Raw genomic sequence first — 18122 nt, 5'->3', positions numbered from 1 at the left:
TAGTACCTTAGTCTGCAGGCAGGCTCCTTGAAATCCATGGAACTAATCACAGAGTAGGGTCTGACGCAGGGCTCGGCTGATGTAAGCTGCATTGTTACAAAATCCCTAATGTAGACAGGATAAATTGCACCAAGGGAACCATGCTTTACACCAGGGCTGGGGTTGCCAATTTTGGTTGGACGCCTTCCTGCAGGTTTCATCCTATGGCATAAGCTTAATTAAAGATGAATCTTTAATTCCTGGAGACTCCGGGACAGTCCTGGAGGGCTGGCAACCCTAAGCAGGGCAGCACCCCGACGCTGCCCATTTCCCTACAATGGTGCAAACACAAGGCCGCAAAGTGGGGAAAGAGTTTCAGTATCTGGACAATAAACATTTACAGCATTTGATTATAACTGAGGGACCTCCATCCTGCCTTTGTCCTTCCTCAAGTTTCAGGACACTTCAGCCCCTGGAGTAGGCTAGTCTAACTTACGTTGGCTGGTAACAGGCCCCAAGTGACCACTACACCAGCTAGGGATTGCAGGAGCACGGTAGCACTTAGACCACATCTCTTCCATGGCTACACCCCCTCCACTAGGGTGAGCTGGCCGGATTCTGTTTCTCTATGACATGCAGAGATTTCGCTATATCAGGAATACTCAGATGCCCAGTTATGGCCCCTTTGCGCTGCCAGATTATATGGATCAGGGCTCTGCGGCCCTCGACATTCACAGCAGATTGTCTCTTTTGGGGACTGATGTGTTGTGTTCTCAACTGCAGCATTCTGAGCATAAGCTTGATGCGTCCTTGCTGTTTGCATTGTAATGCTTTACCCCGTGCCCCTGTGGCAGGGTGCTCCACTCCCCACTAGGATGGTGCTCCCTCCTGGTCACTCTGGGGAATAGCTCGCGAGGTCTACATCCCTTCCCACAGTGGCATGCCATCCTCCGCCTCGCTCTCTGGGTCTGCAACTCTGCGAGCTGCTGCTGCTTCTTTGTGACTTGGCCCTCCGGCCTGGTCACGGGACGTGTTTTCCCCTTCCGGCGTATCACATCCCTTCTCCCTAGCAGTCTCAGGCAGTCTTCCCTCTCACTGCCCCAAGGTACCACTCCCTCAGCGGCTGGCAGGGGAACCCAGACCCTCCCTCTACTTCGGGTTCTGGCTCAGCACTCAGGGACCCTCTAGCCAGCGGCCAAGGTCTGTTCCCTCTTAAACCTTACCACCTTTCCCTGCACTCTCTCCTAAGCTTCCAGCTCTCCGTTCCTTTGCTGGGTCTGCCAGCTTCACCACTCCCAGCTCCCAGGGAGCAACTGCCGGCTACCCGTTTCTGCAGTCTCCAAAGACTCCTCTCTCCTCCCAGGGAGTGACCGCAGCCTTTCCCAGCAGCCCCCCTTCTGTTGCCAGCTACCTGGCTCCCGTTCTTACTGGGCCTAATCTACCTTCTCAGGGCCCATGTGGGGAGTACACCCTGCCACAGCCACCAACTGCAATCTCTGTAAAAATACCCCTTCCCACTCCCTCAAACCACTGTCTTGCTCCTGGAGTCTCTGTAGTTGAGAGGTACTCTCTCTCCCACCCCCTTTCTGTGCCGGACTGCCTGTGACAAAGAGCTACCCTTCTCCCCAACACTCCCTGAACCCACTGTCCAACTTGGCCATCATAGAGGGCCAATCCTGCAAGATCCCTACATTCTGCGCTCCCTGAAATTGCCATCCTGGATCTGTCTGTGACGTAGGGTTCAGCTCTCAGATCCCCCCTGCTCAGCAAAACCTTCTGCTGGACCTGCGCTATCTCCTCAGAGCTGCTGACACATGGATGCAGGGAGCGCTTGGCTCAGTGACCACTGCAGGGGTGACCAAGTCACACCTGTTCTGCTCCAACACCACAGGCCATGTTTGTGCAGCCCTAAACCAGACAGGAAATGTGATATGCTGTACTACAGAGCCTGCTATTTGTGCTGTATGCGGGGCGGGGGAGGAGTGGGTGTTGGGGGATTTGTGCGCGTGGGTGCTTGTTTATGAAGTGTGGGCGTTTGTGAATAAGGTTGCATTTCTGTCTGCCCGGATGTATGGGGGGGTGGAGGGAATGTCCAAGTGTGGTGAAAATTTGTCTGAGCACATCTTAGGACAGTGGTCCCCACCTTTTTGGCTCCAGGGCCACAGATACCATTTTTATGACCCTGAAGGACCATCACTTTCCATCAGCCCTCCCCTGCCCTCCTCTCCCCCCCGCCCCACTGTAGCCAGACGGAAGGAGTTCAGCAAGGAGGCTGCCATGCCAGTCCTGTAGCCCCAAGCGCTCCACCTGGGTCCCTAGGCAGTGGCTCCCTTCTGCAGCCAGGGTGATGGGAGATCAGCGCTCCCATCCCTCTGGCTCTAGCAGGGACCCAGCACTGAGGGACCCAGGCGGCGCGCTTTACCGCGTTCCCTGCTACAGCCAGGGGGAGGGGAGCGCTGATCTCCCGTCCCCTTGGCTGCAGCAAGGAGCCTGCACCGGTCTTTTAGCCCTGCGGCAACGTGCTCCGCCTGGGTCCTTAGGCAGCAGCTCCCTGTGCAGACAGTGGGAGGGGAGCAGCGGGCCACTTTGAAAGCCCCCATGGGCCAATTTTGGCCCATGGGCTACAACTTGGGAACCACTGTCTTAGGGAGTAATCCTTGGGAGGGCTGAAGTTAGAAGGGAGCATTATGCTGCGGTCACTACAGAGGACAAGAAGCCAGGACACTTGGGTTCTATTCCTGGCACCGCCACTTACCTGTTGAGTGAGCACGTTGCTTCATAACCTCTCCATGCCATCTGTAAAATGGGCATAATCCCTGCCTCGCAGGTGTGTTATGAGGGTTAACTAACAGAGACCCGCAGGTGGAAGCCAACGTAGATGCACAGAGATAGTGATTGTAATTTCTGTGGGGCAAGAGGTTTGTTTGTTTGTGTGAGTGGTGTTTGGGCAGACGAGTTGTGTATGCGTGAAGGGTGTATTTGCATGCGGGTGTGACTATATGTGTGAGTGGGGAGGCTGTGTCTGAGGCCCTCTATACACAGAGTTGCATTGGCTTAATGACAGGCATGATTTTAAAGTGATTGAGTTAAGCTGGTGCAATGTGTGTGCGTGGATGCTCTTAAATCGATTTACAACTGGCTTATATCAGGTTAGCTCCTGGGGACGTGCAGGGGGACAAGCTAACCCAGCATAATTAGCTTTAAACCGATAACAGGGTATCCACGTGTCACTGGGGGCGTGTCTGTGTGCGGGGGCGCTCACCCATATTAGCTATCTTTGTACAGCAATGTGTGCAGACCAGTCCCCAGTACAGCCGAAAGCTGCAGCCTAACACCTGATTCCTTCCCGCCCCCTCTCATCACCTTTACCGTCAGGAAGTGGGACGTGGTTTGGGTTTTTTATTCTCTCGGCCTCGCTAGCCCTTTCGATACTTCGGGGCCCTGTCTCACTTTGACAGGGCAAGCGAGATGCAGCTTCCTGTGCTAAGGTGAAGAAACGACAGATCGCTCGCAAGCCATTTGCGCTTGCGGACCTGCCCGGCTCCGGCCCCTCTCTATTCCAACTTGCAGTACTAGCTGGCTGGCAGCCATACACTGAATGGGAAGCCCTCTTTGCCCCTCCCCACCTCTCACCGTTTGAAGGCCGGCACCTGAGTTCCGCTGGACAGAATGGTCCAGTCCCTGAGGGCCATCTCTCTGGCACGACTGCACAGCTAAGGAGGCCATCGCATAGGAAGGTAATGGGGCGATGCCAAGCAGCTCCCACACGGGGGTGGCTGAACTGAGAAGCTTCTTGGAAGGAGTTTCAATCTGACACATTTTTCTAGCTGTTGGGGAGGTCTGATTATTTATTTATCTCTCTCTCTCTCTTTGTTTCCACATTCCTCCTTCTCTCATCGTGCCCCACATCTCCCACGAACAGCGTGGCTGTTGTTTGTTTGCTCTCTTTCTCTGAACTGAAATCTTTTATCAGAACTGAAATCTTATCATGTCCCATGGCAGCCCTCTGGCAAGCCATCACAGCTCCTGCCCTCCTCCCCCAAGGGTCTGGGGTTTGTGCAAGATCCCATCTCGTTTTGTACAACAAACCCGGGGCTCCTCTTTCAAACACAGAGAGGGCTATTCGCCACTGCCACCCTGGGCAGGACCATTGGAAGAGCTGCACGGGTGTGAGTGAAACCCGGGACTGTCTGGATATGTAGAGCAAATGCTCCTTCCAAGGCAGGGCTGGGGGTGGAAGGGGAGGCCCATCCTTGGAGCCATGTGTGGGGTGCAGCTCAGGACTGTCCGAACATGGAGACTGGATGTGTCTGTGTGTGTGTGTGGTGTGAGACCTAGATCTCCAATCTTCATTTTCCCTACCCCAAACAGGTTCTTCAGACTCGGTCCACTAAACCCTAACCCCTCCACTAACTCTCCCCAGCAGCCAGAAGGCCATCTGACCCCACAGCTAATTAACTGCAACTGCCACACATGCTCCCTGAAGTCTCTAGCACTTAGGGTTGAAAAGAAAGCCCTTGGTAATGTGAACGGGGTGTGACTGCCAGTTCTCAGCCTGAGTCAGCAGCCTACCTGAAACAATAGCTCTGAGCGGCGTGCTCTCACATTCATTTCAAAAAGGCATTAACTTTGAAATCAATTTAACTGCTAGCATTGCGAATTGTTTCACTGCTGAGCAAAGCACACAAGGAAAGAGACAGGTCAGATTGTGGAGATAGGTGCAATTTGGTGAGTGGGATTTCATTTGGGCACCAGATATGGGCAGCTTGCTGTGTATGTAGAGCTTTAGTTGGGGGAAGACCTCGGAAGTGTCTCAGGCTCCTGGTAATAGCACTGAGGGAAAAGATTGCTACAGAGGCCGCCTCCACGGAGCAATGTAGAACTTTGTTATCCTCACCTGCACTGGGTTGTGGGGGGTGTTCTTTTCTCTTTCAGTGTGGGTTCCTCTTGCGTTCTGCAGGAATGAAGCCCACTCCTCCCCTTCTACTTTGCCTCTGGCTGTCCATCCTTCTGGCTGTTTCTCTGGCATCTGGAACCACTCAGGGTAAGAAAGGGTCCCCCTGTGTCCTAGCAGGAGAATTAGGGAGGTATGCGGGTAGGGCAAAATGTAGGATACGGTTTATCCTTACGTGATATAGATAGATCACCACAACTTGTCCATATCTTGCAACAGGCCTGGAAGCACTAAGGCAATGGAGCATAAGAGTGATGCAATAGTTGAGGTCCTGTTTGGGACTCCCCATTTTGGGGCACTGGAGAAGTGGGTGGAAAGAGCCATAGGTTTCTGCCATTCTTGTTTGGGGATGTTCCGTGGATGTTCCTCAAGGGCAGTAGCCAGTCTATGAGTTGATCACTGCATGGAACTGGATGGAATGATCGTTTGTCATGACAGGATTAACATAATGGAATCTTCTCTCTATTCAAAGGACCCTCAAGTCTGACTTGTGTCTATGACTCACGGGCAACTCTCTTTTGCACCTGGGTTCCAAACAGGAATCTCACAGAAGCACCATGCCGGCTGGATGCCTTGAAGAAGATTTTTCCTAACATCGATAAGGGGTACGTGACTGAAATTATTTGGCAAAGCCAATGCACATCAGGCTCTAATTGTCATCATGTCTTCCTTTGATTCTGCACAAAAGGACCAGTTCACTTGGCGTTCCAACTCTAATATAAACGTAGGGCCAGGTCCTCAGCTGGTGTAGCATGACTGATTGCCATAGAGCTGCATTGATTGACACACGCTGAGGAGCTGGGCCTCGGAGGTCTCTTCCCTTCTCTCCTCTCCCACCCCTAGGCTAGCTAAGACCTAGGCCAACTGCTCAAGTATCACTTCTCTTTCCAGTGGAAATTCAGCCTGGGTTCTTCTGCTCCTTGTTTTTGTAACTGATTAGTTTTCCACAGAGCTCCACCCTTTGTGTGCTGTCCTGTTCCCTGGCCATAGAGTAAGGGGCACTAGTAACTGAACTGGGGTCTTGCAGGTCTGCGGAGAGAGGGGGTATAGTTTTATATAGGTCACTAAGCTCTTCTAGTGCAGTGATGGGCTCCCTCATAAATGTCCCTCAGACAGCAACATGGGGCATTACCTGGGTAAAATATGCTTCCCCCACCATAATATCCACTAACCCTTCCAACCTTCTCAATCCACCATTCTGATCCTTCCCTAGCACCTCCATTACCTGTTCCCCACTGCAGTGGTGTCTGGTGGGAGTTCTGTGGTCTCTAGCTAGGGGGTTGCTGGTCAGGTGAGGAGCCAGCCCCCGTTTGGTAGTTAGGTGGGTGCTCATTTGAGATACAGGTTGGCTTTGGTTCTTGTGGCTGGTGGGTCTCCACTGACTGCTGGTGGCTTCCCTTAGATGGTGTGGGTGTGACCATTGTGATAGCGGATCTGCCATGGCTGATGTGTGGGGTGGAAAGTGAGCAGGTTTCCCCTGCATGGTGATGGCAGGTCACAGCAAATGGGGCTCCAGGTGCCCTCCCAGTACTAGGTTTTTGAACTGTGAGCAGGGTCAGGAACTGGCCAGGCCAGCACCGGTGGGGAGAGAGGCAGATGACAATGGCTAGAGAACTCCCACTCAGTACAGCAGCAGTTTGACTGCATCTCTTCCCCTCTTCTTGTTGGAGTGCCTGACGGGGTGTATAGGAGGGATTATGTGAGGCACTTTCTCGGTACTTCCAGCAGCACTGGGGAGGGATGCAGGAGGCAGTTCTTCATGCAGCAGCTGCCACAGAGGTGCTGGGCCCTCCCATGGTGCAGAGAGCATAAAACAGAGGGAGGGAGGGGCTGACAGAGGGCTCCAGGTCTCTATAACTTGTCCTCCTGCCTGGTCCATAATATTTGGAATCCGATGCCCTTCTGGGCACACTGCCAAAGACATCTGTTTGAGAGGGGTTTTGGAGGGGGGCTGAGGGTGTGCGCCCCACATCAGTGAAGGGTCTCTGTGGGTGGCTGGCTGAGTTCCTGTTAGCATGGTTAGTTTAATGCTGCTGGGATTTCATTGTATTGTATTAGCAAGGATGTCAGGGTGGCTAGAGCCTTGGGTGGGTGTCTGTGATTATTTCAAATCTAAATAAATAATTACATGCATGCAAACCACTCCAGCTCAGCAGTATTCTGGTCTTCTCTCTCACAGGGATCCGAAGAGGAGCTGTGAATTACCTGGCATGGGACTCAGGAGATGTGTCCTACCCTACAGTGAAGACATTGATGTAGGTAACCCAACTGAAATGTCCTGGCTAAAAAGAGGGGGGAGGGTGATTTGTATATGGGTTATCACTGTAGTAAGAGTGTGATACACAAAGTGTTACTACGAGATTGAACTTTATTTCCTGGTTCCAGACCCCTGACTTGGGGGCAGGGTTACAAAAGGTTAACCTGGCCCATCCAATCTGTTACAATCGCCAAGAGGTTTCACACTGTTATTACAGTGAATTTAGCTCCCTTCCTTCGCTCACCAGCCACAGCCCATCATGGACAACACAGACCCCAGTGCCTGTTTCCATTGGTCAGTCCAGTGTCTTGCAACCTGAGTTCACAGGACAGATACAGGACCCACACATTTATGTCAGGCATCCCAACACGGCCTCCCTAGGTGCTGAGCTTGTGTACTCATGGTGTGATGCTCATGGTGTCGTGACATAAAGGTCGTGACAGAAAAGCTGTGATGCAACAACAGTCCCAATCTGCTTATTGGGTCCTGCAGGACAGATAATACTTAAGGAGCAGCCCCTGTCACCCCATCCAGCTCCAATCTGCTTTGCACCCCACCCCTTGTGCAAGAAGGGATAATGCTCCTCAAATATTTAAATAATCTAATCTGTCCCTCAGTTTCCTCAATTTAACACTGCCCTGCTTATTAAGATGTGCAAAGCACTTTGAGATCCTTAGGATGGGAGGTGCACTGGTAGTGCATTAACCGAGCCAGTGGTGCTGGATGCCTTAGAAATGTGAATAATACATAGTAAGGAGACTAGTAATGCTAATAGTAAATTTCCCTGCAGCTTCAGGCCTTCACCTTTTCAGACACACTTAACCTGACTGTGTCCTGCAAAACTGGGGAAAACTGGACAACTGTGATGCAACAGCAGAAATTCAGACCAATGGACAATAGTGAGTGTTCACCAGCGTTTGATCCCCCCAGGCTCCCATGTGGGGTTATATCTGTCCCCTCTTCCAGCTTGCCCTCACCAAGCATCCTTATGTTTACCCCATGCCTGATCTCAGACTTGCCTCTTCTCCCTGCCCCACTGCAATTGAATGCTCATTCGGTCACGCCATGCCACAGATTCACCATGCATGCCGACGCCTGTTGCTTCCAGTATTGCACTGCAGCTTCCCTGAGCACTGACTCTGACCTGCGGCGTGGTACCAACCAACCCCTGCGCCCAGCCTGGGTGCCTTGATTAGGGATAAGAGCTTTGTCTGTTAAAGCTGTGTTCTTTGGTGGCAGAAGTTGAGCTAGATCCTTTGCTGGTGTAAATCTGTGCAGCGCTATTGACTAAATGGGGCCGTGCCCATTTACCCCAGCTGAGCAGCTGGCCCTCTGTACTTAATGGGAAAAAAATACTAGTGAGACTGCAGACAGCTTGAGTTTGATCCTGCTCCATTAAAGTCATCGGGAATTTTGCCATTGATTTCAATGGGGGCAGAAGCAGAGTGTCCTGGGGAACAGGAAAAGAGGCAACATTCACAAAATGACTTGTTCCGTTCAAATGACTGGGGCAGGTTCACAGATGAGCATGCCCAGTGGCACTGCCTGGAGACCATCCCCGGTGAGCGGTGTCTGCCAATGGAGCCACATAACAGAGAGTGAGAGCAAGCGAGCAAACCTCGATTGTAGCTTGTGCTTTTGTTTCCCACGGTGTGTGTACTAGTGCCTCCCTCCCTCTTCTCTCCCCAGTCCAGCTGAGGCCACCTGACAACCTCCAACTGGTAAACACCAGCGACTCCAGCTACAATTTAACTTGGAGACTTCCTATTTCCTCTCACTATTTAAAAAACAGCCGAGAATTTGAAGTGCAGTACAGAGTTTGCAAGCCCGGGGAGGTGAGTGCAGGATCCCAGACTAGCTTCTCCTGCTGACGGGCCTGAGGCCTGTCACTAGAGGAGGAGGGCAGAGCCACCTTACCAAAAGGAACCTACCAGGCTCACTTGTGCGCTAAACCTTTTCACAGATGGCTGCGATGCCATCTCCTCAGAGGAGAGGCCAAAGGGAGCACTGACTCCTACTTCAGCTTCATCCGCGTCATTAGCTGCCAGCGTATGGTGACGGAAGGGAAGCAAAGGGGAATTCGCGTCTGCCCAGCGCTGGGATGAGAGGCATCAAAACGGTGCCCTCCCACTATGGGACAGAGAAGACTCTGGAGATGAAAAAGGCTGAACAGGCCTCTTCCCCACTGTGGAGCAGAGGGGCTTTGGTGTGGGCAAGGGGTGCCCTCCTGGTACAGCATTGGATATAGGATATGCTGGCTGTGAGCAGCCCAGAGCCAGCTCTGCTCTGCTTGGGACAGCAGAGAGGCCTGACGATGCAGACTGTGGGTGGGAGAACAGAGCAATCACTCTTTAACTTTTTCTCCATCCCAGACTGCCGTGCTCCTCCCTATCAAGCAGGACCAGGAATGGGTGAAGATTGAAAGCTTTTCACCTGACTCAGAGTATGAGGCCAGAGTTCGCGCGAAGCCAAAGGAATATGGCATGTGGAGCAACTGGAGCAAGACGCTAGTGTGGAGGACAGATCCTATTGGTATGCAGCAGTGGGCAAGGCTTGGACATGCAGGGAATCAGATTCAGAGGAGGGGGAAGGACAGGGAGATAAGTGAGGTGGGAGCAGGACTGCCCCTAGACCAAATGGCACTTTCACAATTAAACAATAAAACAAGGTTCACAATATGGCAGCTGGGCTCTCACATCACTTCACTTCATTTATCTCACTGACTGACTGGCGACGCCCTGCCCCTTATATACCCGCAAGGGCATGGCTGGCAACATTCTAGGACAGTAGTTGTCAACCAGGGGTAGGGTACGCAGAGATCTTCCAGAAGGTACATCAGTTCATCTAGAGATTAGTTTTACAACAGGCTACATAAAAAGAACTAGCAAAGTCAGTACAAACTAAAATTACATACTGACAACGACTTACTTGTACTGCTCTATATACTATTCTATAGTAAGTATCACACTGCAATGTAAGTACAATATTTATATTCCAATCGATTTATTTTATAATTACATGTAAAAATGAGAAAGTCAGCAATTTTTCAGTAGTAGTGTGCTGTGACACACTTGTAATTTTATGTCTGATTTTGTAAGCAAGTCAGCCTCTTGAAGGGGGTACAGTAGTTTGCAAAGGTTGAAAAGGTTATTCAAGGAAAGTGTAGTTCTTAGAAAGTCTGGCAGGTTCCACGCGATTCTACAAAGGTCCAGAACATTCTAGAAAGTTAGTGAAAAATGAATCCACAGATGGATTCACTTCACAAATTCTGTTTTCCCTTTTGTCGCTAATAACACAAACAGCCCCCCCAGCCCGGTGCCCTCCTAGCCTGCACCTCAGGCAGTCGCCTGGGTCACCTGACCCTAAATCTGGCCCTGGGAGAGAGACACCGAAGAAAGGGGAGAACAAGGCCTGGAGTTATGTGGAAGCAGGAAAAGTAGTGGAGTGGAGGGAAGCACAAATCAAAGAACAGTGTAAAGAGGGGAAATAGCTTGAGAGGAGCCTGTTGTGTAATCTTAGACCCAGGTCAGGTGAGCAGGGCCTGCTGGTCCAAAGAGCAAGAGCCCAAAAGTGAAAGCCTGGCCTCATTGAAGTCAACGGGAGTTTTGCCATTGACTTCAGTGGGGCCAGGATTCCAGCCAAAGACTCCAGTGGAGGCCCCCCTCGCTTAATGCAGCAGAGCAACCCCCTGATCTGTGGAGCAAGAGGCCTGGGGAACATTTTCAACAGTGCCCCTGTAACTTAGGAGCCGAAGTCCCATTTTCAAAAGTGACTCGGGCCCTTGGGGGCTTAAGGCTCCTTGAAAATCAAGGGCACTTAGGTTTCGAAGTGCCGTGGGGCCAGATGTTTAAACGTACGTAGGTGCCTAACACCTATTGAAATCAATGGGAGTTAGCTATCTAAAGAGCTGCTGCAAAATGTTACCCAGGACTCTCCTGTGGGCAATGCAGAGCAATGCTCTGGGTTACGCAGCTGCCCAGGCCAGTCAGAAGCCTGTGCAGCCTGCAGCCTTGGAAAACACCATCTCCAGCAGGTGTGTCTGGTGAGTCCTCCGCCCCCTTTATTTTTAGTTCCTTCACAGGAAGTAGGCAGCTCGCGGGTCCCCCCCCCCCCCTCCCTCCCAGAGCCTGGCGGTGATATAAACAGAGCAGCTATGTTTAGAGAGGGATGTGTTGCTGGGGCAATCAACCTTCAATATTATATGATGTCAGTGAAAAGGGTCCAGCTACAACCAGTTGTCGTGGCAACTGGGAAAGTTACCAGCAGCAGAGGAAACAAAGGGATCTTAGTAACGTCAAGGACAGGCTGACGAAGAAGCTTCTAGAAAGGTCTCCCACTGTTCCCCTCTCGTTTCCCTCCCTCTTCTCTCTTCTGCATCCTTCCCCCAATTCCTGGGGGTTTGGGAGGTCCAAAACGAGGTGCATGGACAGAGGGGACACAAGAGGAAGAGGAACAGGAGTGGGGCAGGACAGAGCTGAGGTGCATTGGTAGAGCTGTGCAGGAAAGGCACGTTTGGAATAGTAGAGGGGTGGCAGCTCAGGGATGAAGTGCATGGTCATTGGAGTTGTGTGGCTGTCCAGGACAGAAACAGCAGAGGGGGGGCTGCAGGTGAGCTGTGAGGTGGGGTGTGTGTGTTGGGGGGGGGGGGGGTAGGGGAGGGCTCAGATCTGTTCTTAATGACAAAGGCACATGGCTGGCAACTGACACCCACTTATCTGGGCTGGATCTCAATCCTCTATGTTCAGGAGTGAAATAAAACCCAAACGGAGTGACTGTGGTTCCCACTTCTTCTGTTCTGGCTGGTTCTTTCTAGTAACTCATTCTCTCCTCTTGCAGAACTTCCCTCGAGGTACCTCCAGGCTTCGATGCCGGTCATTGTAGGGAGCGTCTGCACCATCTTCCTCGTTGCCGTCATCATCACCTTGATCATCAACCCACGGACATTGAAATGGTAAAAGGGACTTGAATGGTCCTCTCCAGTCCTGTCCCAGATCCCATGTGTCTTTCTGCCCTCACTCTTTGTCTCTCAGATGAGGCTGTTTGTGGGAGGCCAGAGTGCCTTAGTTTAATTTGGAGCCAAGTCATTCTGCCTCTCTGAGTTGCTACTTGTGTTGCCCTGTGGGACGCCCTGACTGTGAGAGAATTCAGTGTTTGCACCATGATGCTGTGACACTGTGTCACAGCGTGATGTCATAGCAATACCAAGCTCAAAACAGCCACAGGAAACTGAAATCAATGGGAGTGAGTTGCCTAAAAACCTTGAGAAATGTGATCCTCTGGCTGAAATTCACCTTTGTGTAGAAGAACGGAACAAGGCCTGTGCACTACTTAATCTCTCAAAACAGGGCTAAAGTGGGACATAAGCAGTGCTTGGGTTACATGCAGGCCCATTGCATAAGGCTTGGATTTCATCCTCTCATTATAGGTTATGGGACAGGCCCCTGCAGTCAGGATTATCCTATATCATGGTGGGATGCTGATTTAAACCTCTTCCTTCCCATCATTTCTGTTTTAATACCATTCTTAATCAATGCTGAACGTGCCGCACAAAGGCACCTGGTACAATAATACAGAGAATAGCCTGATAGCATCATGAAAATTGAAAGTGGCTTCAGTTTTAGTCACCTCATCTCAGAAAGGGACGCAGCAGAAATGGAAGAGGCATAGAGAAAAGCAATCCAAATATCGGGGGTGGGGTGGGGGGGGAGGGTAGGTGCTTCCATAGAAAGATGGATTACAGAGGGAGACTATTTCATTTGCAAAGGAGGAAAGATTATAGAAGTATATACAATAATTACAGGAATAGAGAAAGCCAGCTGGCCTCTCCTGCTTACCCTGTGTCGTAATAAAAGGGCAAGGGATCACTTCATTTACAACACATATAAACATATATAATCCTTTTCCCTCCGTGTATCATTAACCCATGGAACTCAATGATGCAGGATAATGCTGTGCAGAAAAGGATTAGATATGCAGGATTGAAAACAGCATCTGCAGTGATGCAAGCTAGTATAAATACACAAGGACTATCAAATCCTTCTGCTTCAGAGCACAGGCTGATTGGGGTTGGGAGGAACTTCCCTCACAGTAGATTACTACACAGTGAAGGTGCATTAGGAGATCTTTAGGCATCTGAAGGATTCAGTATTGGCCACTCTCAGAGACAGGAAGGCAGACTGGATGACTTGACTCTGATCTGGTCTGGCAATACCAGTGTCCCAGGGTAGTGTGTTATGTCTTGATGGTGTAAGGCATCACGAAGTGACGCTGCGGCATCCATGCAGTACAACACTGCCACGTTGTTGTACTTCATGGACACCGCAGCATCACTTCATGATGCCTTACACCATCATGACATAACACACTACCCTGGGACACTGGCATCCTGACGACACGGCACAGAGATGTGGGGTTGCCATTTCATGCTGCCATTTTATGACAGCACTGCAATCTGCATCACTGTGATGGCAGCCAAGTGAAGCACAATCAGCTCAAGGCAACTAGGCCTTGGAAACCATGCCAGCAATGTGGGCCAAGGATGGTGACCCTCCCAGCTTGGCAGCTAATGAAAGGAGTAGATAGGCCTGGGCAACAGTGAGAGGTAGGCAAGGATGTGGGTGAATGGTGGCACTGTTATCCGCTCTGGGGATAGGGCTGAGGGAAAATAGCTTTTGCAATGCCATCTTATCTCTCAATCGCTGTGTCCCTCATACACCCATCGGCAAGTGTGGAGATTTTCTCAGGCTGCTGGTGGTGTTAGTGAGGGGGAAAGACGGGGTGGGGGGAATAAAGAGCCCTGGGGCTTGGTTCTCCCTCACTTACACCAGTGTAACTAACTCCAGTGACTTTAATGGAGTTACTCTTCATTTACACTGGTGCCAGTGAGTGGAGGGTCAGGCCCCTGTAGTGCCACAGTTCTCCACATCCTGTTCACTTCTCTGTCTCTCTCTTTCTGGTGAAGGCTTAAAAAGGTGCTGAAGATTTACATTCCAGACCCAGACAAGTTCTTTCCCCCGCTGAGCACTGTGCACAGAGGCGATGTTCAGGTACGGGGAGCAGGGGCAGGCGGGGTGTTGTGGGGGGGTGTCAAAGAAGGACAAGAAAGAGAGGAAGGAGGGGATTGGCTGCCTCCCTCGGGGTGCAGATCGATGGGAAGATGTCTGGTTACCAGATCTGGTGTGTGCGTGTCTCACTGGACCCTCCAGCACTGGATGCTGGGGGATTTACTTCAGTTTTATTTTTGACCTTTTAAAGCGGCCATTTGGCTAATGCATCTCTAATTACAGAATCGAAACAGTGCAAACCACACAAACCTCAGCACCCTGCTCTGGTGACAGGAAGGGCTGAGAGCGCACACACGAGTATAGGAGAGCTCAAGACTCTTGGAGTCCATCTCACCCTGCTTCTATGCCTTCTTCCTTGCTTCCTCTAGCCCCTCCTACCAATTGTCATGTTCTCCCTCTCTCTCGCCTTCAACTCCTCTCTTTTTCTCTGTCATGCTATCTCTTTCTCCATCTCTGGATCCCCTTCTCTTTCTTCCTCTCTTTCCTTATGGAGGCCACACAGGGAAGGCTCTCGCGGCCTGTCCTTATTTTAAAATGGTTCAGAGCCTGGTGAGGGATTACCAGGGACCTATTCCCTATGGAGATCCCAGAGGCGTGATGATAAGGGCATGTATTCTGTATGGGAGATGTCGGGAGTGTATTCACAATGCAGGAAGAGAGACCCCAGAACTCGGTGTCTCTGTTGTGAGAGGGATATACTGCTGCCACTTTGAATGTAACAATATCTCTTCTGTGTTTCCCCTGCACCAGAAGTGGCTCTCCTCTCCATTCCCTACATCTTTCTTCAATGTCAGCAGTATCTCCCCAGAGATCTCAGTGCTAGAGATAATTCAGAAGGAGAATCAGGAGTCCCAGCTCCTCCTTCCCAAGGCCTTTCTCACTTCTGGTGCCCCAACAGAAACCAGTGGGCACTCACTGTCCAGCTGCTTCACCAACCAAGGCTACTTCTTTTTCCACCTCCCTGACTCCTATGAGATTGAGCCCTGCCAGGTGTATTTCACCTACGAGGCCTTCACCCGGAAAAGCAGTGGCAGTGAAGATGACGATTCCTACAGAGCACTCCCCTCCCCGGATCTCTGCCTGCTGGAGGATGACCTGCCACTGTTCTCCTCCAGCTTCCTTCATTGCATCGAAGGAAACCAAGGTTTCCAGAACAGTTCCTTTGTGGAAGAGACAGAGAGCACAACCAATGGGCTTGGGGTGCTTCCTGAGGTTCTTCTGTCACCGGAGAGCTCCTCGCTAGCATCCGTATTGGAGCAGGATGAGCAGATAAATGAAAATGTCACAGGTTTACTGCTCTCTGAATCCCAGCAGAAGCCTGGCATGGTCATCTCAGATATCCCAGGGCAGCCTGACAATGATGCCATTCAAACAACAGAAGAGGATGGGGACACAGATCCTCAAAGCAGTTCCACTACTACTATGGCAGATGCTAGCTCTTCGATTTCCCAGCCTGTGCCTCTGAAGCAAGGTCAAGCTGATGATCTCCACAAGACTGCTTCCTCCAGCCAGGTCCCAAACACTGGGGCCTACCTATCCTTGAGTGAGCTCCAAAGCCAGTACAACCACCATTCTGTCTAAGATCTGCCTCAAAAACCCTATGAGCTAGAGGCCTTCTCTGGAGGGAGAGATGGACACACAGACAAACTGTCTGATTGTGAGAACGAGAAGTTGAACATTAGTTTTAACAAACCCAATGGGACTTATCTTTTGATGAGCATGGAGACAGACCCATGTACTTTTCACTATTTCAAGGGAATGGGACTTTTAGTAGCACATGGAACGAGCATGATTCTAACCTACAACCTGAAGGTAAAATAAAGGCCCTAATAGGTCAGCTTTGGACTGGGGATGGGTGAAGGGATGAAGGGATGAAAACCTAGGGAAAAAGATGCTCAGGATGAGAGATGTGTGCATGGATGGATTCCGTGGTACAGCCAATATCATGGATAAGCAGATAGATTGGTAGATATTGTGGCTGGATAGACACCATGGAAGGAGAACTAGATACACAAATGGGTAGACAAATAGATAGAGATGAAATTGAGAAAGTCAGAAAGGGGCGTTACAACTATTAAAGTACATAGAGAAAATGGAGAAAGAAAAATTGGATGGGTCTGCAAATTCAGCATAGTACCAAACTCTCAGGCTGAGCAGCCAAACTTTTCATCCCACAAGTATCAATTTACAAGGCATGCAAGAACCTACAGGGGAACAGAAATACTTGAGAAGGTGGAGGGTGTGAGCTGCTAGGGAGTGCAGGGTGCTGCTGAGGATGGGGGTGATGGAAGGGGTTAAGGGTGACCCTTACTGGTTGGCCCAAGGTTTAGTTCATTTCCTGCATCCTCCCCACTCCAGTTTGTATGAAGTGAATGTTCTAATCAACTTGCTCCCAGCCAGATATCTTGGTTTGGGCTTGGATCTTCAAAGACAATTCAAAGCCAGAAATGAGTCAAGTCATGCAAGGCATGTGATAAAAAAAATTCTCTACTATCAGCAAAAAATGCTGGGGAAACTTCCCCCATTTTATAGGGTGTGGGGGAAGTGAGAGAGATGCTGGCAATAAAATAGAGCACAACATTTCCCATTATTGCTGCAATCTTTTCATGAAATCAAAAGCCTCTTTGCCCTACAGACAAATACTGTTGTCATTCGACTATGATAAGATGATTGTGGAAGAGTCCATCCCACATTCTGTATAAATGGAAATCATCTAATTGGCACTGCCCATTTCTCCCTTTGCCCAATTAGCAGTAAAGGCAGGTAAGTCAGTGCCAGATAAATGACTGCCTTTGCCTAAAACCAAAACTCAGTCCATTCATTTGGCTCAAAAAAAGTTTGGGTAGCATCTTGTAGTGACTCCATATTTACTGATTTGGGGTAGAAGTGCTGAAATAATCCAGGGAGGTGAGTGATAGAAGGAAGGCTGTCCATGTTGATTCCATGGGATCCATCCATCCATCCATCCCTCTGGCTGTCCTTTGTATCTATTGTATCTGTTTCTTGTGATCTTTCCAGACCAGTCTAGAAACGGGAAATACCAGCCTCATGCTAAAATGACCTGATCTCTCTCACGTGAGATTTCCAAACCAAAGAAATTTGGGTAAGCATCCAAACTTTTGAGGAACTTATCCAAACCTTTGGGATGCTTCTGTAAATCTTCTGAGATTCAGATAAAGTTAGACAATGTCCCCCATTTCCACACTAGTATTAAGTTTCCCCTTTGTCCTGGTACTCATGTCCCAGCGCCACAATTATCCACCCAGTTTTAATTCTCTTGAGTTATTAAATCGATGTGCTTGTCAGAAAAGTGGGTGTCCATTGGGTTTGATTTTGCCATGAAAGTGCTGCTCATACTGCAATAGAATGGAGCCTGGCCTGGTTAGCATTGAGAATGTTGCAGGGAGCCAACCCTTTCCTGTATCACCTTCTCCAAGCCACTGCGCATGTCTCAGGATGCCAGTCATCCCACCATCTCCGAAAGACTGGGGATAAAGAAGAGGCAACTGCTTCCCAGCTGAGTGAGGACAAGGCCTCCTGGTGTATTTACTGTGCCATGGGAAGCTCTCAAGATGCACCATAAGGAGGAAGCACTGCCAAGCTGGATGCTAGCTTAGATGGCCAATGATCCCATAGCGGTTCCTCTGTTCCTATGTATTTCTTCATAAGCTTCTTAATCATTCTTGCTGCTAAAATGAGTAAAAAAGAAAAAAATAACTCTGCCTTTTTGTCAACAAAATAAAAATCAATGCAGTTTCAAAACAGCAAATTTTTCATTGCCATTTGTCAGGGGAACTTGGATATTAAGCAATGCTACTGGGTGGTTGGAAGCAAGTTTTTGATCACAGACAGCTCAGGGATTAGGAGG

The 18122-nt window shown here is 50.1% G+C and overlaps 1 protein-coding gene across 1 annotated transcript; it reads left to right on the top strand.

Annotated features, from left to right (window-relative positions):
* The first annotated feature begins 3662 nt into the window (after positions 1–3662).
* Positions 3663–17988, top strand: IL2RB (interleukin 2 receptor subunit beta). The gene is made up of 11 exons (XM_067559005.1): positions 3663–3716; positions 4915–5023; positions 5406–5538; positions 7113–7188; positions 7981–8089; positions 8880–9025; positions 9563–9732; positions 10307–10317; positions 12027–12141; positions 14152–14236; positions 15005–17988. The coding sequence occupies exons 2-11, from the start codon at positions 4942–4944 to the stop codon at positions 15833–15835; spliced, it is 1758 nt and encodes a 585-aa protein (XP_067415106.1). The 5' UTR covers positions 3663–3716; positions 4915–4941; the 3' UTR covers positions 15836–17988.
* The last annotated feature ends 134 nt before the right edge of the window (positions 17989–18122 follow it).

This window comes from Emydura macquarii, unplaced genomic scaffold (genome assembly GCF_026122565.2).
Source record: "Emydura macquarii macquarii isolate MOO-44397 ecotype Brisbane River unplaced genomic scaffold, CSIRO-AGI_Emac_v2 contig_2205, whole genome shotgun sequence".
Classification (NCBI taxonomy): domain Eukaryota; kingdom Metazoa; phylum Chordata; order Testudines; family Chelidae; genus Emydura; species Emydura macquarii.
The sequence above is the reverse complement of the archived record's forward strand: the minus strand, read 5'-3'. Positions and strand labels throughout refer to the sequence as shown.

Excerpts from the sequence above, each read along its gene's own strand:
- IL2RB (XM_067559005.1), top strand. The coding sequence starts at position 4,942 with ATGAAGCCCACTCCTCCCCTTCTACTTTGCCTCTGGCTGTCCATCCTT. Across the intron at positions 5,024-5,405 it reads GGCATCTGGAACCACTCAGG|GACCCTCAAGTCTGACTTGT; the intron begins GTAAGAAAGGGT and ends CTCTATTCAAAG. Across the intron at positions 7,189-7,980 it reads CCTACAGTGAAGACATTGAT|CTTCAGGCCTTCACCTTTTC; the intron begins GTAGGTAACCCA and ends ATTTCCCTGCAG.